At 36.3% G+C, this 20930-nt stretch overlaps 1 protein-coding gene across 3 annotated transcripts in view; it reads left to right on the top strand.

Annotated features, from left to right (window-relative positions):
- The window catches only part of cadm2b (cell adhesion molecule 2b), a 144709-nt gene that overhangs the window by 97383 nt on the left and 26396 nt on the right, over positions 1-20930 (top strand). For all 3 annotated transcript variants that reach the window (XM_055028765.1, XM_055028764.1, XM_055028763.1), the window contains one exon: positions 12001-12150. In XM_055028765.1, the coding sequence (XP_054884740.1) occupies positions 12001-12150 (150 nt within the window). The remainder of the gene's footprint in view (positions 1-12000; positions 12151-20930) is intronic.

Here is a 20930-nt window from a genome sequence, read left to right as displayed (position 1 = left end):
TCTTTCTAAGATAGCTTTATTTAAATTCACCAACATGTCTGACAATTACGTTTTTGTTGGGTTAGCTATCATGAGAACACTGGTGTCCTCATGGGCCCTCTGGATATCATGTAAGCGTTTTGGGGGTAACACTTAAGAAACATACAGCTACCTCACTACACCATCCATATAGCAACATAATCCCAAAGCCAATTTGTGGAGCAACAAACAGACTATGGTAACTAATACGATTTGAACTTGTAATTTCTCTTGGAGACAGCGCCATATTTCTGACCCACATTCTAAAGCTGATATATTGCCTTTCCTAACTTTCCCTTCTTTTTTTACCTGTAGAAAAAAAATACTCCAAAGACTTTTTCCCAGCAGGGATATTTATTACCAGTTCTGTCGATTTAGCACACCTACCCTTTCTCCCGGCCTCCCCCACTGTGGGAAATCACAGGGGAGGACGAGGCTCAGAACCACCTCTCTGCTGGGGAAGGTTCACTTTTGCACCGATGGCATTCAGTAACAGGCTCTAAGTGCTTTTTGTTGATGGCGGATAAGGGTGACAGACAGCTCACTCTGTCCTGGTGATTTCCTTTGTGAAAGACTTCATCAGCTCAATCAAGTGACTGCATCATTTAAAATAACACTATCAGCTCAGACTATGATTACAATACTGGGCTGATACTCAGTTGTATGCTCACTGCTGTGTTATCTTGTGTCTGTGTTGTCTGCAGCTCACAGAAGCATTGTAGGAAATCACTGTAATCCCAGTTGAGATAAAAGATGAGCAGAGACTAATGTGTCCTGATAAGATTCTGCAGTGAGACTGATACTAAATGTTTTATACTACAAGTAAAAACATAGGAGTTGTTTGCACAGAAGTGACACAGAGCGCAAGACAAACACTGCTTTTTCATTACATGGGCTTTAATGGTTACTCATAACTGACCTGCATATAGTAAATAAACACCAATCCTTGTTGTATTTACATTTTGATGGTTTGTGAAAGAGAATGACATTACCAGTCTAGGCTCCAGTAATTACAGCTTTTTAATGCTTTACTATAATTGTATATGGATTTTCTATGACTGAATGAGCTTCATTCTGTAGGGCTTGTTTCGCAAGAATTTGAAATGTTCCCTGTTGACTTTAAGTAGAGACATTATCTAAAGCTGACAGTGCTCAAGCTGGTTGTGTTAGAATTCACCTTGGACGGGTAATTTACAGATTATCCTGAGTTAATGGATCAGAGTTAGATTTAGTGTTAATTAGCTGCAGACCCCACAACAGTTGTTTAAATCTCCCTAATTCACTGGGCTGATTGCTTTTAAAATTGCATCATTTACAGAGATCCCCAGAACAGCAGGTTTCCACTAAACAAGGGATGCTTTTCTGTTGAGGTTAAACCAGTGGGGCATAAATTACACTGCCAGAGTAAATGATTGTTTTAGGTGACAGATGTGACCTTTTAAGCAGCAATAAATTAAGTGAAATATGTTATAGCCCATGTTGTTCCTGTTCAAGAAAGGTCACAAAACAAACAATCAAATATGACGAGACTCGGTCACGAGCCAGCAGATAAAAACAGTCTTATCATCTCTTAAGTCATTCACTCCCACTTTCTTTTATCTGCTTACAAATATAGTTTATTTTCATACCAAAAACTTAACGTCACATCAAAATCAAATGTTAGATTTAGCTTCGGATCGCTTCTCTATTTTGGACTCACAGCTCATTCAGGGGAATTAAATGTAATCAGCACTCAGATTATTTTAAATTGTTATTTACAAAATTAAATTTCTCAAATATGTTTTCATTGAATTATGAAGTGAAATTACAGATAAAAATACAATTTGAAGACATCAATATTTTTTCATTACCCTCCTTATTTCATTCTGACATTTCTCAAATGCATACCTGTTTGACATTTTGCTCCTTTTTTTCTTTTAAATATTTAACAGAACATATGAATACATATGTCCCATTCTCATTTCAAGAGTTGTAAGATATTATTAGTGTATTGCGAAAAGCCAACAAAATATTCTGCTTTGTGAAAAAGGTTTGTCAAGCAATTTTTGCTTTAAGCCATAGTTGTCATTAGGTGGGTTTGTGATTCTTTGTCAGACATTTTCATATCATGCGATTATTTGTGCCTTTAATTTGTTTCTAAGTTGGCTGTTTCATATTCAGATAACTAGTTTGTCCATTTTAATGTATTTCACTACATTACCTTGAAATACTCATGGGAATCTTTACCGTTTACTGTCTTCCACATCCAGGTGTTTTACAGATGATGCTCGGTGCTGTGCATCATGAGTTGCTTCACGTTATTTCACTATTTCTCACGTATTTTCTGTCATACTTGCTTCATTCAGGTGGAGTTTATTTGTTTCAGAGATCCTGTTTATTAAATCTTTTCTCCTTTTTAATTAATCTTTGAGCTGCCTTTAATCTTCAGGTTTTTCTATACATGAGTTTTTTTCTGTGAGAATTTCTCATTATAAGAAAACCACCTGATGCATGCACTTTGATGGATGTTGATGAGGAGTTTTTCATTGACATGGAAAGAATCCAATCATTTAACCCTGGATGTCCAGGCTTTTTTATGCTGATTTCCTTTTATTCTCTTGGTTTTCACATTAAAAATGTGAAGGTCACAAACAAAAAACAATTTTATGCTGTAGTTGCGATGTTTATGTTATACTTAGCGAAGCATGACCAGAATAAGTTTAGAGGTTTAAAAGATGAAAGTAAACATTTTACATTTTACATTTTACGCCTTGGTCTGTTAACGTTCTTTGTTATTTTTCTTCTGTTTAGGACATTTCCTTGGCCTCAGTCACCATTCTTCTTCCCACGCTTGGGAGAACAGTTTTTTAAATGTTGCCCAAGTCAGTTATTGTGTTAATCTAAAATCCTTCAATGGCTACATGTGAATCAGTGGGGGACGCCAAGGGTGGTTATATTTTTAAAATAGTTCTTGCTCGCTGACCCAAATCTTTATTATGAAAAACTTTGATGTAGTTTGGACTGCGCTTTAAGATACTGATACAGTGCTCAGCATGAGTGATTGCAGCAAAGTGAAAAACTCAACGCAATCAGATGACTGCATTGTTTCATAAGTAAGATTGAATTGGAATATGTGAGATTGATCGTGAGGCAGTGAATTGGAGTGAATAGGCACCATGTAAATAAACTGAATTAGAAGTAAATTCAATAATTTGCCCTGTAAAAGTGTTATACTCAAACTTTTTTTAGGATATAGCATTGGTCTTTTACACAATATAGATGTTAGTCTTTTGTAATAGACCAGCAGAAGTCATACAAAAATTGCAGGATGCATCGCTTTCAATTTGTTCACTAATAAAAACATCTAAAGAATGGGAGCATTTGTATTCATTCAATGCTTTGCAGAACTCTGTCATGAATCAATCTCCTGAATTTTTAGGATTGTGTCATACATAAAAAGTGGGAATTGGTGTTTGGTAGTCAGGAGTGGTACAAAGGATAGTTTAGTCATGTATAACAATCTTTGTACATACAGTAGAGTTCTGAAGCGTAATTAAGCACTTCTACATGCAGCACTTTCCATGCACTTCACTTCACATCACTATCCGACAAGAGAACCACTGAGGTGGAAGTTAAAGTGCCTATGATCCCGATATGCTCAAGCGAAGGCGCAGCAGCAGAAGGGTGTGACAATTTGATGATATTTGGATTGTGCAAACAACATGCCAGGAGGTTGTAAACACAATGGACGATCAACAGCAAATGATCCTGCAACAATACAGCAATTGACAATGGCTGATGAGACCCATTAACATCTAGCAACAGATGTGTTTATCTTAGTTCCTCAGTTAGGTCCATGATAACTCTCGAGGCAATAGTCTTCATCGTTAAAGTGTACATTGACTTGCTTTGATTTTTAAGACAAAGGAACCAAACAGTAATTTGAATTCTTGCTTATGTTCAGTAAGTATAATAAAAGTTCTCAGATTTTCACAGGATTTATCTGGGTGCGTTCGTCAGCAGTGGAGCATTATCTAAAGCCTTGCTGCATAAATTTAGGTTCAGAATTGTAAGGTGTGAGCCACCCACCTTTCCTGCTGTTGTCAAATATTCTCAGTATCATGCTTAGAGTGTGGGAGAGGCTGCTTCTGAAATTTTTGACATATTTTTCTCTTATGCTTATTAAAAAGTTCAAATACTTATACCTCTGTCACCAACAAGAGCCTTTAAAGGCAAGGTAACATTATTTATATAGGAGATTCCAGCAGCAAGTCAATTTAAAGGAACATGTTTAAAGTACAAAAAAGGAGGGCATTGCAGTGGCATGACAATAGACGAGTAAGAAAAAAAATTACAACAGATTAAATGTATGATCCTCCAGTTATTATTAATCAAAGACAAACCTTTTAAATCTAGGGTTTTAACCTCGATTTAAAATAACTCATGGTTTCAGCAGCTTTGCAGTCTTATGGATGTTTGTTCCAGATTAGAGGAAGTGGGCTGAAATAGTGATACAGTGAAAACAAATCTTTGATGTATTTTGATACTAAGCCATTCAGTGATTTATAACCGAACAGAAGTATTTTAACATCTATTCTCTGAGCTCCATGGATCCAGTGTAAGGACTTTAGAAGAACTCTATTTTTTCTGGTTTTAGGAAAGATGAGAACAGTCGTATTCTGGATCAGCTGGAGCTGTCTGATTGACTTTTTAGGCAGACGTGTGAAGACACTGTTGCAGTAATCAATCCGACTAAAGATAAACCCATGCACGAGTTTCTCCTGATCTTGCTGAAACATTAGTCCTTTAATCCTGGAAATGTTCTTCAGGTGATAGAAGGCAGACTTTGTAATTGTATGTATCTGAGAAGGTTCAGCTCTGAGTTCATCATTATACACAGATTCTGACTCTGGGTCTGATAAGTAGTTTCTAGATGTAACAGTTATGTAAAATTATGGTGGATATATACATTTTTCAAGCTGGTTTACATCAAACATTTAGAAACAATGGTTAAGATGAGCTTCGTGCGTCGTGAGATTACAAAGTATTATATAACACCCTTCCTATAGAAGTAACAAGGACATTTTCATCTCCAACAGTAAATGAGATATAAGACATTAAACAAGTGAACTATTATCCTTGCAAATACCAACAACAATATCAACACAACATTAAAAATGTCTTTTCTGGTGTGTATTCACTCACTATGACAACCAGCTGTTCTACAGAACTGTAAAGATGACCTTCGTTCACAGATGCATTGATGGCAGTAGTTTTTTGGACTTTAGAAATAACTGGTTTAGCTTCAAACTTAGAAATGCACCAGAACATTAGGATACGGCTTTTTGGTTGAATAAAAATAATCCCACCTTTGTCATTGTGCTGAGTGAAATCCATTTCAAAACTTCCATTGTCATCAAGATCTGTTTGTGCATATTAAGCTGTTCAGTATTTTATGAGTCATTGATAGCCTAAAAACATATTTTAAAGGACAGAGGGATTAAATAATATCTCAGAATGAACAGCTGATTTGGTGTTAAATTGAAAATATCCCACGTGATCAAAATTATGTGACGGGTATTTAATGCAAACTGTTATGTGAATCCAGCGCTAAAGCAAAGTAAAACAGCAGGAACAAAAATGCCACAAAACAAACAAACTAAAATAAAGATACTCCACCACAATGGACGTCTTTTGTTTACTTCCAAATAATGTGCCATCTTCTCTCATGAGTGAGAGCTGCCCCCACTTCAAGTTCATCACGTAAAAAGCTACATAATTAAGTTGCTAGTGATCAAAAATTGAATTCCACTTATGAACGCAACACTGAACACGTTTATTTTCTCTATGTTTTGCTGAAAAAAAGAAAGAAAAAGGAAATCACATTCTAATGCTTTCATTTGATCAATCAGGGCTTAAAAGGGTTTTAAAGTACTAAATGATCCTTTTTAGAAATTTGACAAAAAAGATGAATTGTGTAAACGGGTTCTTTCATAGAATTTTATCACTGGCAGGCGATGTAGTTACTACATCTCATCAGTATGCTGAGTGGAGCCCAACACATCCAACACCTCTATTTGCAAAGAAGCCTCTGCAAAAACAAGCACGAGAGGTGAACTTGCTGCTTGATAACTGCCTGGAAATCATTCCACGGGAAAATGAATCATTGTTATTAATCCCTAATGAATGAGGGCATTTCTGGAACTATATTTTGAGTTATTTGTTTTCTTTCACCCCTGCTCAGTTTACAGTTTATTCTGCAGTGGTGTGCTTGACTGCACTCCAGCCATTCATCAAGCCACCGCTTTCCATTATTTGGTGCAGTCAGCTGAAACTGAGAAAGGTTTTTGGGGTGGTAAGCCTCATTCTTCCTCCACTAACTCTCTGTTCTCCTAAACAGAGATATTCTTCATACTGTTTCTCTTATGCAATGGCTCACTGGTCATTAGATGACTCTGTAAATTTATTTACACAGCTGGGTTTCATTATGCTTACATTTTCCAAAAATGCCCCACAAAAGTCTAATAAAATGGCACAAAGAGAGAAGCTATAAAGCCATCCATGTAAAGCCATTCGTCAGTTTTTTCTTACCCCTCCCTTGAGGTGTAGTCTCACATTTTCTGCATACAGAATCAGACCACAAAGCAAACAGAATCAATAACATAAGTATCATATTCTTTGTATCTAATATTGCCCCAGCTCAGATTTCATCAGGCTATGGTCTGAGCTGCATTCTGATAAGAACCAGAGCTCATCTGAGATGAAATGAAACAGTTTATTGCTAATGTACACTCAACTGCTAGCCATTTTAAACATCTGTATTCATTTTTTGCACACTGCACCTGCTGCACAGACTTTATCCCTCGCAGAAAGAAGAAGCATCTACATTTGGTCTGTGCCGTGTGATAGCAGACATCTGTTTCTATGGTTCCTCTAATCATTAAATGTTTTGTTTACAGCGAAGATGCAATCTCCTCACCCGATTTACATTTTGACTTATTTTAGCTGTGCAGTAAATATTTGATTCATTGGAAAGCGTCACCTGATTCCGTATGAAAGTTAATGTCACCATAGAGAGATGTGTCAGCAGCATTCTAAATGTGTGAAGCACAGCAAACAGCTTGACTAATCTCATGTGAGCTGACATTGTGACTGATGATCAGTGTGCCGGTGGCCCACCTGAGTGTGGACTATAATCTCTTAGTTCATGGTGATATTGCCAGGTTCAGCTTTTACTGGAGTAGCCTTTTTCTACTTTAATCGAATCAGATGTATATATATATATATATATATATATATATATATATATATATATATATATATATATATATATATATATATATATATATATATATATATATATATATATATATATATATATATATATATAGTACAACTTTTAATTGTTGGTGACAAATTTCATTGTGGAAACTCAGTTTCAGGTGAGAGTTTGAATATATCAGATTTCAAAGACTAATAGCAGGAGAGAGAAGAGGCACTATCAGAAAGAACAACAGCGAAATGACATTATACATTGACTTTTCTTTCTCACTCTGACTTTACAATATTTAAAAGTTAATAGTTGTTATTTAGAAAGCAAGTTATTAGTATTCAGTAGCTAATGGCTACTGTCTTTTCTTGAGAAGTAAATTCTGTATCAGGCAATGTTGCCTGACACTATTTTTTTTTTATTCTGCCAAGCTGAAATGCTGTTTAGTGTATCTTCCAAAGGCACAACCCATGAGATCAGGCTCAAGATTGATTTTAGCATTTTATCTTTTTGGATCATTGGGGAAGCACATGTTTAATACAGAAGAATTGTTATTTTTATACTTATGATCAATACCTATGCATATTTGAAGTAAGTACTCATTTATGGAGTTCTTGTTTTCAATATTGTGTTGTGCTATTTTGTAGTTGATAAAAGTAAAGTACTTTATTAATTTAATTTGTTCAGGAAATATTGTAGTAATTTCATTTCTTTTCCATACATTGTAAATTGCATCACAAAAAACTGTAGCAATTTTTTACCGTAAAAAAATTAACTATTACTTTATTGGATGTTCAACAGAAACCATTTTAGATGTGACACTGAACTATTTTACTTCATAGTTTAGAATTGCAGCTTGGAAAAGAATGAATGAGGTTATTGCAATTACTGGCCCTTTTCCTTTAGAAATGGGGTCAGAAGTTTGTTTCTCAGCTGGACTGGGAACACCTTAGGATTCCCAGTGAGCAGCTGGTCCAACTGACCGGGGAGAGGAAGTCTGGGTCTCTGTGCTCAGGCTGCTGCCTCTGCGATCCGGCCCCAGATTAAGAGGAAGATAATGGATGGCAAATATCAGCACTTTTTTTAGATGAAGCAATACATCACAGTTTGTATCATTTCAGCCTTGTCATGATATTATTTTTAATATTAATTTCAGCAAATGTTTTCATGAATTCTAAGATCCGGGTGTTTTCTGGATCTTCCTTTTCTGGAAAGGTTTTTTCAGGTAGTCATTTATATTTGTTCCATTGTGACGTCACCAGATAAATATTTAAGCATAATCTGCTTAAACAAATCAGATTCCTGATTCATTCCTTAGCCTCACATTCATCCACTCATCCACCACTCTAGTCTTGTTTTCTTTAATACACTCATTGACTCCTGATGCGCCCGTTTATTTTTCTTTTCGATCCTTGTACTTTTTTTCTTTTGGATGCATTTTGCTTTGAGTTTTCCATTCTGATGCTTTGATATCCTGTTTGATCTATTTAAATGCTTCCCTTTTACAATCTGTCCATTTTGTTGCACTTCCTCTATAAAGGTACAAACAATCTAAAATGAGGTTTTTTTTTCATCCTTTCTACTATTTTGGTTGACAGCTCTCTTTTTAGGTCCATGTTTCCTGTCAATCATCCAGCTGTAACAGGTTCTCAATGTCTGCGAGAAGTTTAAGCATGTGCAGCTATTTAATTTAGAAATGAAAATCATAAGACGAATAAATTTTACTCTCTTCTGACAACAGAAGAGAGAAAATTCAACAAAAAAGCAACGAATAAGTTCCACATTTCAAGTAGTTAGATCTGTGCAGTTGGAGCAGGACGATACTCCCCCATTATCATTTCAGAGGAGACACATGTGGCCATTTCAAGCTGAATTCTGCCATATGTGTACGACCTAGTTGAGTTCTTGAGACGGCATAGACCAAAAATATATGAGTCACCTTTATCACACTCATCAATTCATTCAGTGACCCTATGGATAGGGGCATTCTCATCCTGGAAGAGACCACTCCCATCAGGATAGAGATGTTTCATCACAGAGTAAAGGTGATCACAAAGAAAAAAACTGTATTGATTTGTCCTGACCCTACCTGTGAGCACAAGTGAACCCAAACCATGCTATAGCAAAGAAGCTCTGCGTGATTCTGTTTCTTTCCTCTTTAATTTGTCACCTGTCTGTATGTAGGCAGTGGAGGTGATGATGAGTCTTTGAAGAGATTTGAGCAGTTTGGAAAATTGCTTTGGAAGCCAAAAGTATGAAAATGTCTATGTTTTCACTCAGGTTTGTAGGGGCAGTGAGGTAGATATGCAATTCCTTATATGATGTTAAATATTTTATTTAATTATTTTTTTACAAATCAGTTCTCACCTTGATATTAACAGGATTTTTTTGTCAAAAAAGGCTTGTTTTGTTGACCATGACTGATTCATAAAAGCAGTAAAAGTAGTAAAATGTCCAAGAGAGTGAATATTTTTAGACTTTGATTTAGCCATTCTGATCCATGGTAAAAATCATGGATCAGATTTTTACTATGGAAAAATCTGATCAATTTTTTCCTGGTAAAAATGGATCAGAACAATAAAAGTAAGTCTATTGTTCTGTTGGAAGGTAAAGTTCTGCCCCAATGAATCACAGAACTTCCTCTGGGATAATCCTGTATTTTGCTTTACTCTTCCTCCCACCGATTCCAACTGTCTTCCCTACCTCCTAGACGTTGATGCTGCTACTACAATGTTTCATGGTGCAGATGGTGTGTTCAGGGTGTGATGTGATCTGCTTAGAAATAATTTTATGACATTCTGCTTGCCACTTTTCCATATGGTCAGATTGGTTGAGTGTGTTACTAGTAGTTGTCCTCTCAATAGTTGCTTCATATAGAGACTTTAAAGATCCTCCAGATCGTTAAATGATGGTATCGTACAAAGATTATCATTGTGGCTGATTCTTTTATAAATGCTCTCGTTTTATGTCTTGTAATTGTTAAAATTATCCCATGTTTTTCATTTATGAATGAAGACTAGGGTGATACTCTAGAAGATCTTGAAAATATGAGTTTTTGGTTTTTTTATATATATATAATTCTTTTTTGAAGTCCTCCACAGTGTTATCCCTGAGCCATCTAATATGTTGGTTCATAAATGTTCTCTCTGAGACTTGTTAGAAAATACACACAAGTAAAATCTATTTACTAAATGGATTTCATTTCTGAGTACCAACGTGAGCAAACTTTGTGTAATCCTCCTTCCACTTTAAAATGTTTAATCTTATTAAAATCCTTCAAGGTTTGTGGTGCTTACTGGCAAAGTGTGAAAAGTTTGTGCAGTATAAGATTTTTATTTATTTTTTTTCAAATCTCGGTATATTCAAATCTGGTTTGCCAATTAGTGTTTTTCAAGGCTGTGTGCTATATGATTATGCAGTGTAGGAGACAATTAAGTAGTTAGTGATTTAATATAACTTTAATGCATCATCAATGTTTGTAAGCATGTAACTGAGAGATCGGTATCTGTGAAACATGTAAAAATAAAAAAATAAGTAAATACTCTTACAGCTTTAATAGCTTGATTTATATTGGAGAAATACATAAAAAATAAGAAAGATTACTAAGAAATCTGTTTAAGTCTGTGTAGGTATTTAAGTCCCTTAAATTCTTGATGCTAAACAAATAAATAAGCGCATAAAGAGAGTTAGCAGGTCTGATGGAAAGATTTGCAGTCACTGTTCATGGTCAAGCTTCCCCTCATCTCCAGCAGACGATCAGCTTCATCAGTGCAATCTAGGTCAAGGAAGATCTACAGATCTTTGGCTCTCCCGTCGTCCTCTGCACCCAAGTGTGAGTGGGACTAATGAGGCAGACAGCTGCTCCCCAAGCTGAAAGTCCCTGCGGTGAACTGTAGCACAGACAATGTCACCTTCAAATCCAGGGACATAGGTGTACCCACTGACAGCAAAGCTGATCTACAAAAATCCAGAGGAACATGTAAATCTTCTTAGCTTGTCAGTCCTAAACAGCCTCGTCACAAATTCAAGAGCTCTAATGCAACTGTTGCTTCCTGACATGCTTAAGAAGGAGGATTTGGGCTTCAAAAAGAAAAAAGAAAAAAATCGCCTCCTTCAAAAGAGTTTAAGTTTAAGATGTGATTCTGTAGCTAGGAAGAGTTTAATAAAAACGCACAAAGGATAAAAATACTCCAGCAATGTAATTAGGGGGACTTTTCTGAGACGACAAGTACAAATGTGGAATAAGAAGGTAAAATCCTGCAAGGCTGTGTGATTAGGTCTCATTTGGATGTATTCGGCACACTGCAACAAGCGGCTGTTCTGGGGCACGGCAGTCGCTCGGATCGAAGGCCCACGGTGTCTGGGATTATGTGTCAATTTACCACCCAGCTGCAGATCCACACTATGCAGCAGAACACAACTACCTCTAATTAGGCCATGCTACCAATTAGGTACTTGCAATAAGGCAACACAGAAGGCAGTCTGGGTGACTAACATTTACTATTGTCACGAGAAAAACTAACATCAGTCCTTTAGAGGCTATGGCTGTTTAAAGCATTGTGTGATATTCTGAGGGAGAATGTTGTAACTAGAAGTTATGTTAAGGCGTAAAGAAAACTTTGATTTTAGTTTTGAGTGAAAAAGTAAATAAAAAAAAAAAGATGTTAACATGCAATATGTAACTGGTTCTTGTTTTAGCAATTTTCTCAAGCTGTGTTTTACAAATCCCACAGGGAGCCAGGGTCAGTTCCCCATCACTCAGAATGTGACGGTGGTGGAGGGGGGCACAGCCAACATGACCTGTCGTGTGGATTACAATGATAACACTTCCCTCCAGTGGTCAAACCCTGCACAACAAACTCTGTTCTTCGGGGACAAGAAAGGTGAGTGATATTTCCAAAGATGAGGAGGGAAAAAAATGATGAAACGTTAAGCTAATGGTAATTAATGTTAAATTGCATCAGCCTCTTTTCAGATTATTTTTTAAAACTCTGAATGTTCGAATATGTCTCGTCTTCTCAGTCAAAGTGTGCCTGTGAGAACAGTTTGACTGAATACATAACGGATGTGATAAAAGGGAAACGCATTCATTACTTCTAATGTCGAAGAAACTTTTCATGTTTTTTTTTTATCTTGTTGATGTACCAGGGGGCAGACTAAGCAGGAATAGACTGTTTTTGTATTGCACTTTTGTAATCACGCAGCACTCACTGTGTTGTTTACAACATTGTAGTGCCTGTGGATGTTGAGATGATTGGTCTTAATTAGTGTCTATGCTGCCCTAAATTTGTATTGTTGTTTTGATATCACTCTGATCTGGAAGTAGAGTGTTGCAACCTCGTGAAACATGGCCTCAGCTTGGATGAAACATAACGCACTCTCACCAGCCAAATCCAATTTAAAGGTGACAAAAGTCTGGATTTGATAAATTAGAATTGGGGTGAAAGGGAGTGTTACAGAGGACTGGTCTTGTAAGGGTCTGGGTGCTCATCTATCAGTGTTTCTCACAGCATATTACCCATTTCATTTCTCCTGTAGCTGCTAATACAATATCATTGGTTCAGTGATTGAAGATGAACTTTCCCTTTGAATAACAATTGATGGGGAAAGGAAGATGCCACAGCAAACCAGGAGAACGAGAGTCCATCTGGTTTGAAGAAATACTTTCCTCCCTCACAACTGATTGGATTTAGTAATGAGGTCTAAGGTGTTTTATTAGATGAAATTGCTTCCAAATACAATTAAATGAGACTTAACTGAATCTTAAACAGATCCTCTTGTGTGAATAGTGTGAGTGTGCCCTGAGAATGTGAATTGAAGTAGAAATCAAAGAACAGAACCTATTCCTCTGCTAAACATATTATTCTATGTTATAGATTCAGGTAAGTTCATCTTATAATTCAGATAATTTAGTGCTTTCTAGAAAATTTGCTTGCGTTGTGCCATTGACTTTGAACCAATCTTTCAGACCAAGCATGCATGTAGCGACAGTGGAGAAGGGAAGCTCCCCTTTAACAGGATGAAACGTCCAGCAGATCCTGGCTCAGTATAAACAGTCACAACTGACTGGGAGTTTGAGAAGACAAAGCTGTATGAACATTAAAAAGGAGAAGAGAGAGAATGGGGAAGACATGCAGCAAAGGTCTCAGGGTCAGGAATGAAACCCATTCATGTTTTTACGTTAGAGTGTATAGAGAACTATAGCCTCTGCATGGGGACTCGCTCTCCTTTTACAACACGCATCGACCTTTGTGCTCCATTTTTAAGGGAAAGCTTTTATTCTTACAATGTTTGTTTTATGAGAAGAGGCTTATTCTAATATAGATTTTTCGCGGTTGTTAAAATTCAAGCCTCAGTCCTTGACTACACATGTTTTTCATTCATGCAATGTGGTTTTTAGCCTCTTTGAGTTTGGTAGAGAGCTGAAATCTAACCAGGCATTTTTAGGAGCAAAATCTGTCTTTCCTGGAGGCAATTGTGCTCTGGCCACTCACTTTGCTGATGCATCCTAAGCAAAAAAAAAAGGGTAGGAGTTGTGCTAATAGTATATGATTTGAGCTAAGACAAGCATATTTTGAATAAAAGTGGCCCACGAATGCAACCTTGAGAGACCTCGAGTGTGATCTTTGTTCACTTGTCAAAACACACAAAGTTGTCCCAGTGTACAGAGGAAGATCCGAACCAAGTTTAGCACAGTATGAGATAATTTTACCCACTTTTTAAGTACATCAGGCACCATGATACAATCAAAACTAGATGAGGGAGGTTCCATAATTCCTCCTAGAAAAAACTCATAATCTTTGATATGAGCTTGAAGAATAAAATGAATGACGCCACTTTGCTCATTTTCTTTAACAATTTTTATTACAGGGCAAACTCCTTTTGCTAAGCAATGACGATGACAAAATGAATGCTGTTAATAAGAGTAGAAGTTGACAGAGCTAAGTGTGGGAACATTTCCTCTCTGTCTCCCACAGCCAAATTAAAAGCTTTATTGGCACAACAAATGCGATGCCTCGGAGGCTATCAGGAAAAATGGGAGGCGTTGAACGACACAAGATTCATATGTAGAACAAAGTGGGACACCTGGAAAGATACTTCTGCTGTGCCAAATCACCAGTTAATTGCTTGGCATAGAGCTGCAACTGTCCTCTTACTTGTTTTGGCTTCACTTGTCGAGCCAGTGAAGAATGCTGCATTTAACCTCATGCTGACTTTCATTTCAACATGAAACTGTTGCGTTTGAGGCAGCCCTGTTCACTTTCTGTGATAAAAACCTGGTCAAGGATTGCTGTCACTGAGTAGATTAGATTATGGCAGCAATGATGCATTACCCTACTCTCAGTTTTAAAATTTTAAACTATCTGTATATGCTAGATACATATCAATTTTTCCTGTTGCTTCCAGTCCTTGTAGTCTATCTCTCCATGTTGTACAGTTGTTTTGAATGACTATAACAGTCCCAAGGCGTTCCCAGACCAGCCAAGAAACGCCTTGGAACGCCATTTAACACGCTGCTCTTTGCCATGGAACTAGTTTCCATTATTTCTGAAGTCATATGATAACATAAGATAAAATTTGATCTTTGACTTGTCTAGAATTTGTTCGATTTTGAACTAGGTGGCTATTTTGAAAGCACAAAATGTAGCTTTAATAACAGCTTCTACAACTTCACCAATAAAATAAATGGCCAGAATTATGACTTCTCTTCCTCAAATAAGCAAAAACATTATTTGTAGTTAAATAAATTTACATTTTCAAAGATTTCCCTCTTCTGCTTCTAGATCTGACTTGGAATGACAATTGCACATCTGTTTACAATCATTTTCACATGCATAAAGTGCAAGTGTAAACATTGAGTTTGGAGGTGTGGCCAGCAACAGCTTATTTGCATTACAGTGACAGAACCCTACACAGTTCATTCTGAATAGAGTTCAAAATGAGCAGAACTGATTGTTATTTTCGTCATCTGAAAATAATTTCTGTGCAAAAACTGTCCTACATATATTTTGTATTGCTCATAGACTCATGCCAACTTGTTTGGTAGGAAGCATGGTAGGTTCCCTTTAATAAACACAATACTGAATAAGTTACTTTAAACAGATTTAAATTTGAATTCATATTTTTATCAGGTCAGATCATTTTTTACTTGAGGAATACAACTTCTCTGGAAAAGGAGTTTCAGCTGCCAGCAGTTGTGCCAGAGGCTGAAACTGCTGGTGACAATAATGACTGTCAATCAATTTCTATTTCGATTGTTTTGATGTTTTTTGAATTATTATTTTTTTCATTCTAATATCAATCTGCCAGAGATATAATACAAATGCGCTGCTATATTCATCCAACCCCTTCAAAGACTATTTTTTTTTCACTGGTGGTACATTCACTACAGTATACCTCACTCTTTGAGCAGTATTTAAAAACAGACCTTGGATTATGTATTGTGACAGTCTTGGAGATCCCAGTTCAATGCACAGTTGATAAAAAAAAAAGAAAATCTTACAGACTGAATAAGAAGTCTATTATGTAAAGGCAAATTAAATGCTTCCCTTTGGATAATGTCTTGCTATGGTACCTGAATCATTTCTAATCAAAACAAAACTTCTTAGAAATTTAAGGAATACCATAAATAAGAAAGTGGCCATTAAAGCTGAATGTACTAAAGAGGGATCATTTTGGTATCCCAGAATTAGCTTAGCTTTCTGTAATTTGTATTTTTTTGAAAGAATATTAACTGACCTCAGATGTCACATGAGATTGTGGCTTAGAATTTCTCTGCATATTATCTAACGGTCAAGATATTCCTCGTCTTATATCATGCCAGCTTTCTCCTTGGGCTGCTGAGTCTCATCCATTATGTATTTCCAATTCTATGTTGAATGTGACCACCTCAGAGGTTTCAGATCACACTATGGCAAATAGCTGGTTCCTGTACAGACTTGAGAAAACCGAGATAAATTACCGTAATAGTTAGGCCATTGCTTCCCTCATACATTAGGCCAATTAGTGGTCACCACTGCTTTGGTGGGTTCCGCTAATAAAAAAAATGAAATTCAGACCATATGGTTTTGTTGAATTATCCCTACTTTAAGTCACCACTGTTATGAGTTATTATTACTGAGCAGTACAAATGAGAACAGAACTGTCCTCTGCTGTCTTCATTATGATTTATTTCACTCTGGCTTCTGCAGGGAAAGGATAAAATGCTCGTGAGGCTATAGAGAATGGTAATGACATTTCAGAAGGCATACAGAATCTTTTATCAGATATGGTGAATATGAATAATACACTCATTAAAAACATTCTGTGGGATTCAAGTGGAAGGGAGATAACTAATTTCATCAACATCAGGTGTTGCAATGTGGAGATGTCTAGCTATTTAAACATTACATGCATTTTGGAGATTTATGTCAAGCCCCAAAGTTACATCAGTGTTCTTTATTACATTGTCCATTTCTCTATTTCAGTCCCATCTTTTCTTAGTTCATGGTTCATCATTCATGACATTTAATTGGGGAACTTGGAATGAATCATAAAGGTCACAAAGCAAAATTGATCTTAATTGGCTTCTTGTAATCAAAATGCTGTTATGTGCTAAATGAATGCTCTAATGTGAGCATTAAAACATTCATTAGCCTGAGAGAATGAAGGATAATTACCAAGGATGCAATTACAGGCATGAGCACCAGTAAAAGCACATTTAAATCGCAAATCTAGTGAATACACAACATTCGTTGTTGATTTTAAGTCTTTGAAAGATTTTTTTGGTCGTAAGAAGCCACGAGACTCTTCCTTAAAGTGGTGTTTACTTTTCAGTTAATGTTTTTACAAGGAACAAAAATGCTGGAAAGGGCCTCATGGCCAGGGCTAATGTCTTCCTTAAAGGACTAATGGGCTTTTAAGTATAGTATTTTACTTCGAGCTTCACTGAAATGTGAATTTTCTATTATGGACCGTACACTCTGCGCTGAGTGCTAATGTGAAAAACAACAAAACACTCGATCTTTTCTGACAAATAATTTTCATATATTATTTATAATAACCTTTGAAAAATAACTAAGAATTCTGAAGAATTCCATGTTTGCTTGGGGAAAAGCCAAGTTCTTGTTGTGTGTCTCTTTACTTGTGTCTCAGTTGTAAACATAATAAAGTTAAATAACATTCAAAAGTTAAATGATTTGAGTAATTTCAGAAATGAAAAATGTACTTTCATTTGACCACCAAGCAAGCGTCCAGTCTTTTTCTTCTTATGCTTGACAAGATGCTAATGACTTTTCTTGCCCAGAAGTGGCTTAACAAGCCTGTATCTCAGACCCTCCTTTTTAAACTCCCCCACAATTTAAATAGGCTTTTCTTCCAAGTCTATTTGGGCGCTCTTCCGCATTGTTTTCTTTCACTTAACTTTCCAGTAATACCAGGATGCCACCGGCTTGTTTTGCGAAAGTTTTATTGCTTTCCGTCTTTCCTGAGGGTTTATGGTACTTCCTGCTGCACATCTCTAAAGGCAGCCATCTTCCCCACTATAACACAGGCCTTTTCATATCCATAGCATAACATTTATGTATTAAGAAACTATTATTTTGTGATGTATGCAACATGTAAATTTTCTGAAAATGTTGGTTTTCAATAGCCATAGAGCGTAATCATCAAAATTATCAGAAAAAAAAGCATTTGGAAAATATCAGTCTATGTAATGATTGTGTAAAAACTGGATTGCTGAAATAAATATAAAAAAATCTGCCTCAAATTGTACAGTTAAGCTTATATATTAAGGATCTGAGAAACACAAAAATATTTTCAGTCTCATTGCCTTCTCTCTGAATAAGGTGCATGTATAGCCATAAAAAGGTTTCCTTCTTCTTTGGTACAACCGCTTCAAGCAGTGAAAATTAGTCTAATTTGAGTAGCATCTGCTCTGTGGGATTTCTGAGCGAGCAGGCAGTGACAATGGCCCTCTGGAACAAGACTCTTTCCTTCTGTTAATTGTAGCCACATGTGTGGTGCGGAAGAGCCCCCTGCCTGCACCACTATATACTTGGAACTTGTCCAAAATCACCCACACAGCCACCAAGCGAGCACAGCCAGCAGCAAACACCCTCTAATTGCAAAGAGTGGAGCCCATGGATGGAAAGCAGGCAGGGGGTGCTTGCCAGGATTCTGTGTTCTTGCTGAAGGACAGCTAGTGCTTTCACATTTCGAGACTAGCTCAAAGTGGTAATAGGCCATGTAAAAATGGTGACATGGGAACACAGATGTAAAATATTTTGACTGAACCTGACAACTCTTTGTTTGGCTCCAAGTCTAATGGATGGACTTAAAATAAAGTTTTTCTGACTAGGCTTTTAGAAAATGTTTCATATTTCAGTCGGTGGAAACAATTTTTAACATTTGTATGCTAAAAATAAAATGAATGTCATGAAATTTTCGATATTCTTGATTCCATGTCTCCGGCTATCATAAGACAGACCCGACTTAGAAATCTGAAATACATGTCATTCCTACTGTATTTCATTATTTTGATATTGCAGAATATTTTTCTCTTGTTGACTAAAATAGAAAATGTTATATGTTTAATGGTTTAAATTGAAAAAAAATAAAATACAGTGAACCAACAGAATAATGCATGATGTTTTGTGGAATTAAACTGATACGTGAAAATTATTTTTCAGCAAATAAAACCCTAACGTTAAATTATGCATAAGTAATGTAATACTTTTGACATTGGAAATGGTGTGGTCTTAGTGTTTGTTTTCTGGCACAGTAATTTTATGTAGGCGAAAAAACAAAAAAATTTGTTTAGTCTCTGAACAAACTCTTGCTCACATGTTTGCTTTGTCCTCTCCTGTGTGCTTCATTGAACAGCCAAGTGCAAATAGGTGGACTTTCACCTAAATAAGTTGCAGTTTGTTGTGTTTAATTTTATTTTAGGCTTAAAGAGTGAAAAGGACTTCATATAAATAAGCCCCACACTTTTCACACTGGAATAACTTAATTTGGAAAAGATGATTTCATTCTTCCTTGTTTTGTTTAAAAATCTAATTTTATTCTGTAACAAAATGCAAAAATGGAAAACAATCCCAGGGGCATTAATGGTTTACAAGGTACTGTGGCAGGTAGAGCCAAGTTCTGTTGGGAAAATAAATAAAATATTACATGCAAACCAGGGCAATAAGTTCAACTGATCTGAGACAACCTTGGGAAGGCCTCCATCACAAAAGATGCACTCCTGCCATGTCATTTAGATGCCACGCTACAAGGCGGGAGCAAACACAAGGCCAGGGTGCAGATTTATGTTTCTGCCTAAGCAGAATGAACAGTAGCAGAGCTATCTAGGGTTTAGGGGGAAATGAACCTTTTCATCACATTGAATTCCCAAAGTACCTGGAAAAAAAAAAAACTTTGTCAGCCGTGGCATTTGGGTCTGATTGTGACGGATCTCCCCACACCCTGGGTCCTTTGTTAGGATTGGATTCCTAGTAGTTTGTTGTCCTGGTCTTATGATATTTGAGTAACAAGCAATATTTGTTCTTGAGTTGTACATTTTATTCGATCAATATCAGCTTTTCCTCATTTGGTTTTAATGCCATTGGCTTTTCAGCAAAATAGCGTCGGTCAACCATCGTTTTTTAAGCCGTAGGTTTCTGTCTTTTCTTGGGTTTCGTCTATGAGATTCAATATTTCAGCACCTGACATTTGGATATATTTCAGTTCTGAATAGTAATGTGATGTTCATGAATTACAGAAAATGAGCTCAATCCTTTTAGCTTGAAATGTCACTTGAAATTATCAACCGTCTGCATTGCATTGGGTCACTCTTTGGTATTTAAAAACAGACACAGCATCAATTGAACAGCAGACATTGATAATGGGCCTTTTTAAAGTTGGTGACAGAAGAATATGAGAAATTTTAGCTTTATTCTTCCAATGACAGCCCATACAAAGAAACTGAAAATAATATCTTACTATACCAGTAACATTCTGGCAAAATTGTATTTTGTAAGCTCTGAGACCAATGCAGTTCTGTTGAATTTTCACAGTGCCTTCATTTGTACAACTTAATGTGCCACCCACTGCTTTCAGAAGTTCAAAAAAATGGAAATAGTGTGTGGTTATGTATACTCATAAATTCCACTGTTCTGTGAAAGCCTCAGATATTTGTTAAAAAACATATGCAAAGTTTTCAATAGGACACTGTTTAATCTATCTTCTGAAAGTTAAAAGAATTTGACACAATTGGAAACATAAGTCAATCTAAGGCAAAAAGCTGGTTAAGGAGAGCATTAAGCAGAGGGACAGCTAAGAAAACCATGGTAACTCTAGGAGAGCTGCAGAAATCCACAGCTCAGGTGTTGAGAGTACAATACAAATCTTACATTCAAATAATTGTGTTTATATCTGTAAGAGCAACAAGAAAAAAAAGAATTCTTTGTTGAAAAACATGAAAAGTCATGTTTGCATGTAGGGACATAGTGAACTTCTGACAAAAGGAGCTCCAGTTAGATTGGACCAAAATGAAACTGCTTGGCCTTTGTGCAAAATGGAGTATTTGGTGAAAATCTAAAACTGCACTTCACCTTGAACCCACACTCCCCACGATGGATGACTACTTCTTTGGGGATGCTTTTTTTCATCACATTGATAAAAAAAATCTATGTGATCTCTG

The sequence above is a fragment of the Poeciliopsis prolifica genome, unplaced genomic scaffold (genome assembly GCF_027474105.1).
Source record: "Poeciliopsis prolifica strain line A6 unplaced genomic scaffold, Auburn_PproV2 SCAFFOLD004, whole genome shotgun sequence".
Lineage (NCBI taxonomy): Eukaryota > Metazoa > Chordata > Actinopteri > Cyprinodontiformes > Poeciliidae > Poeciliopsis > Poeciliopsis prolifica.
Note: the sequence above shows the minus strand (reverse complement) of the source record. Positions and strands in the feature narration are given on the sequence as shown.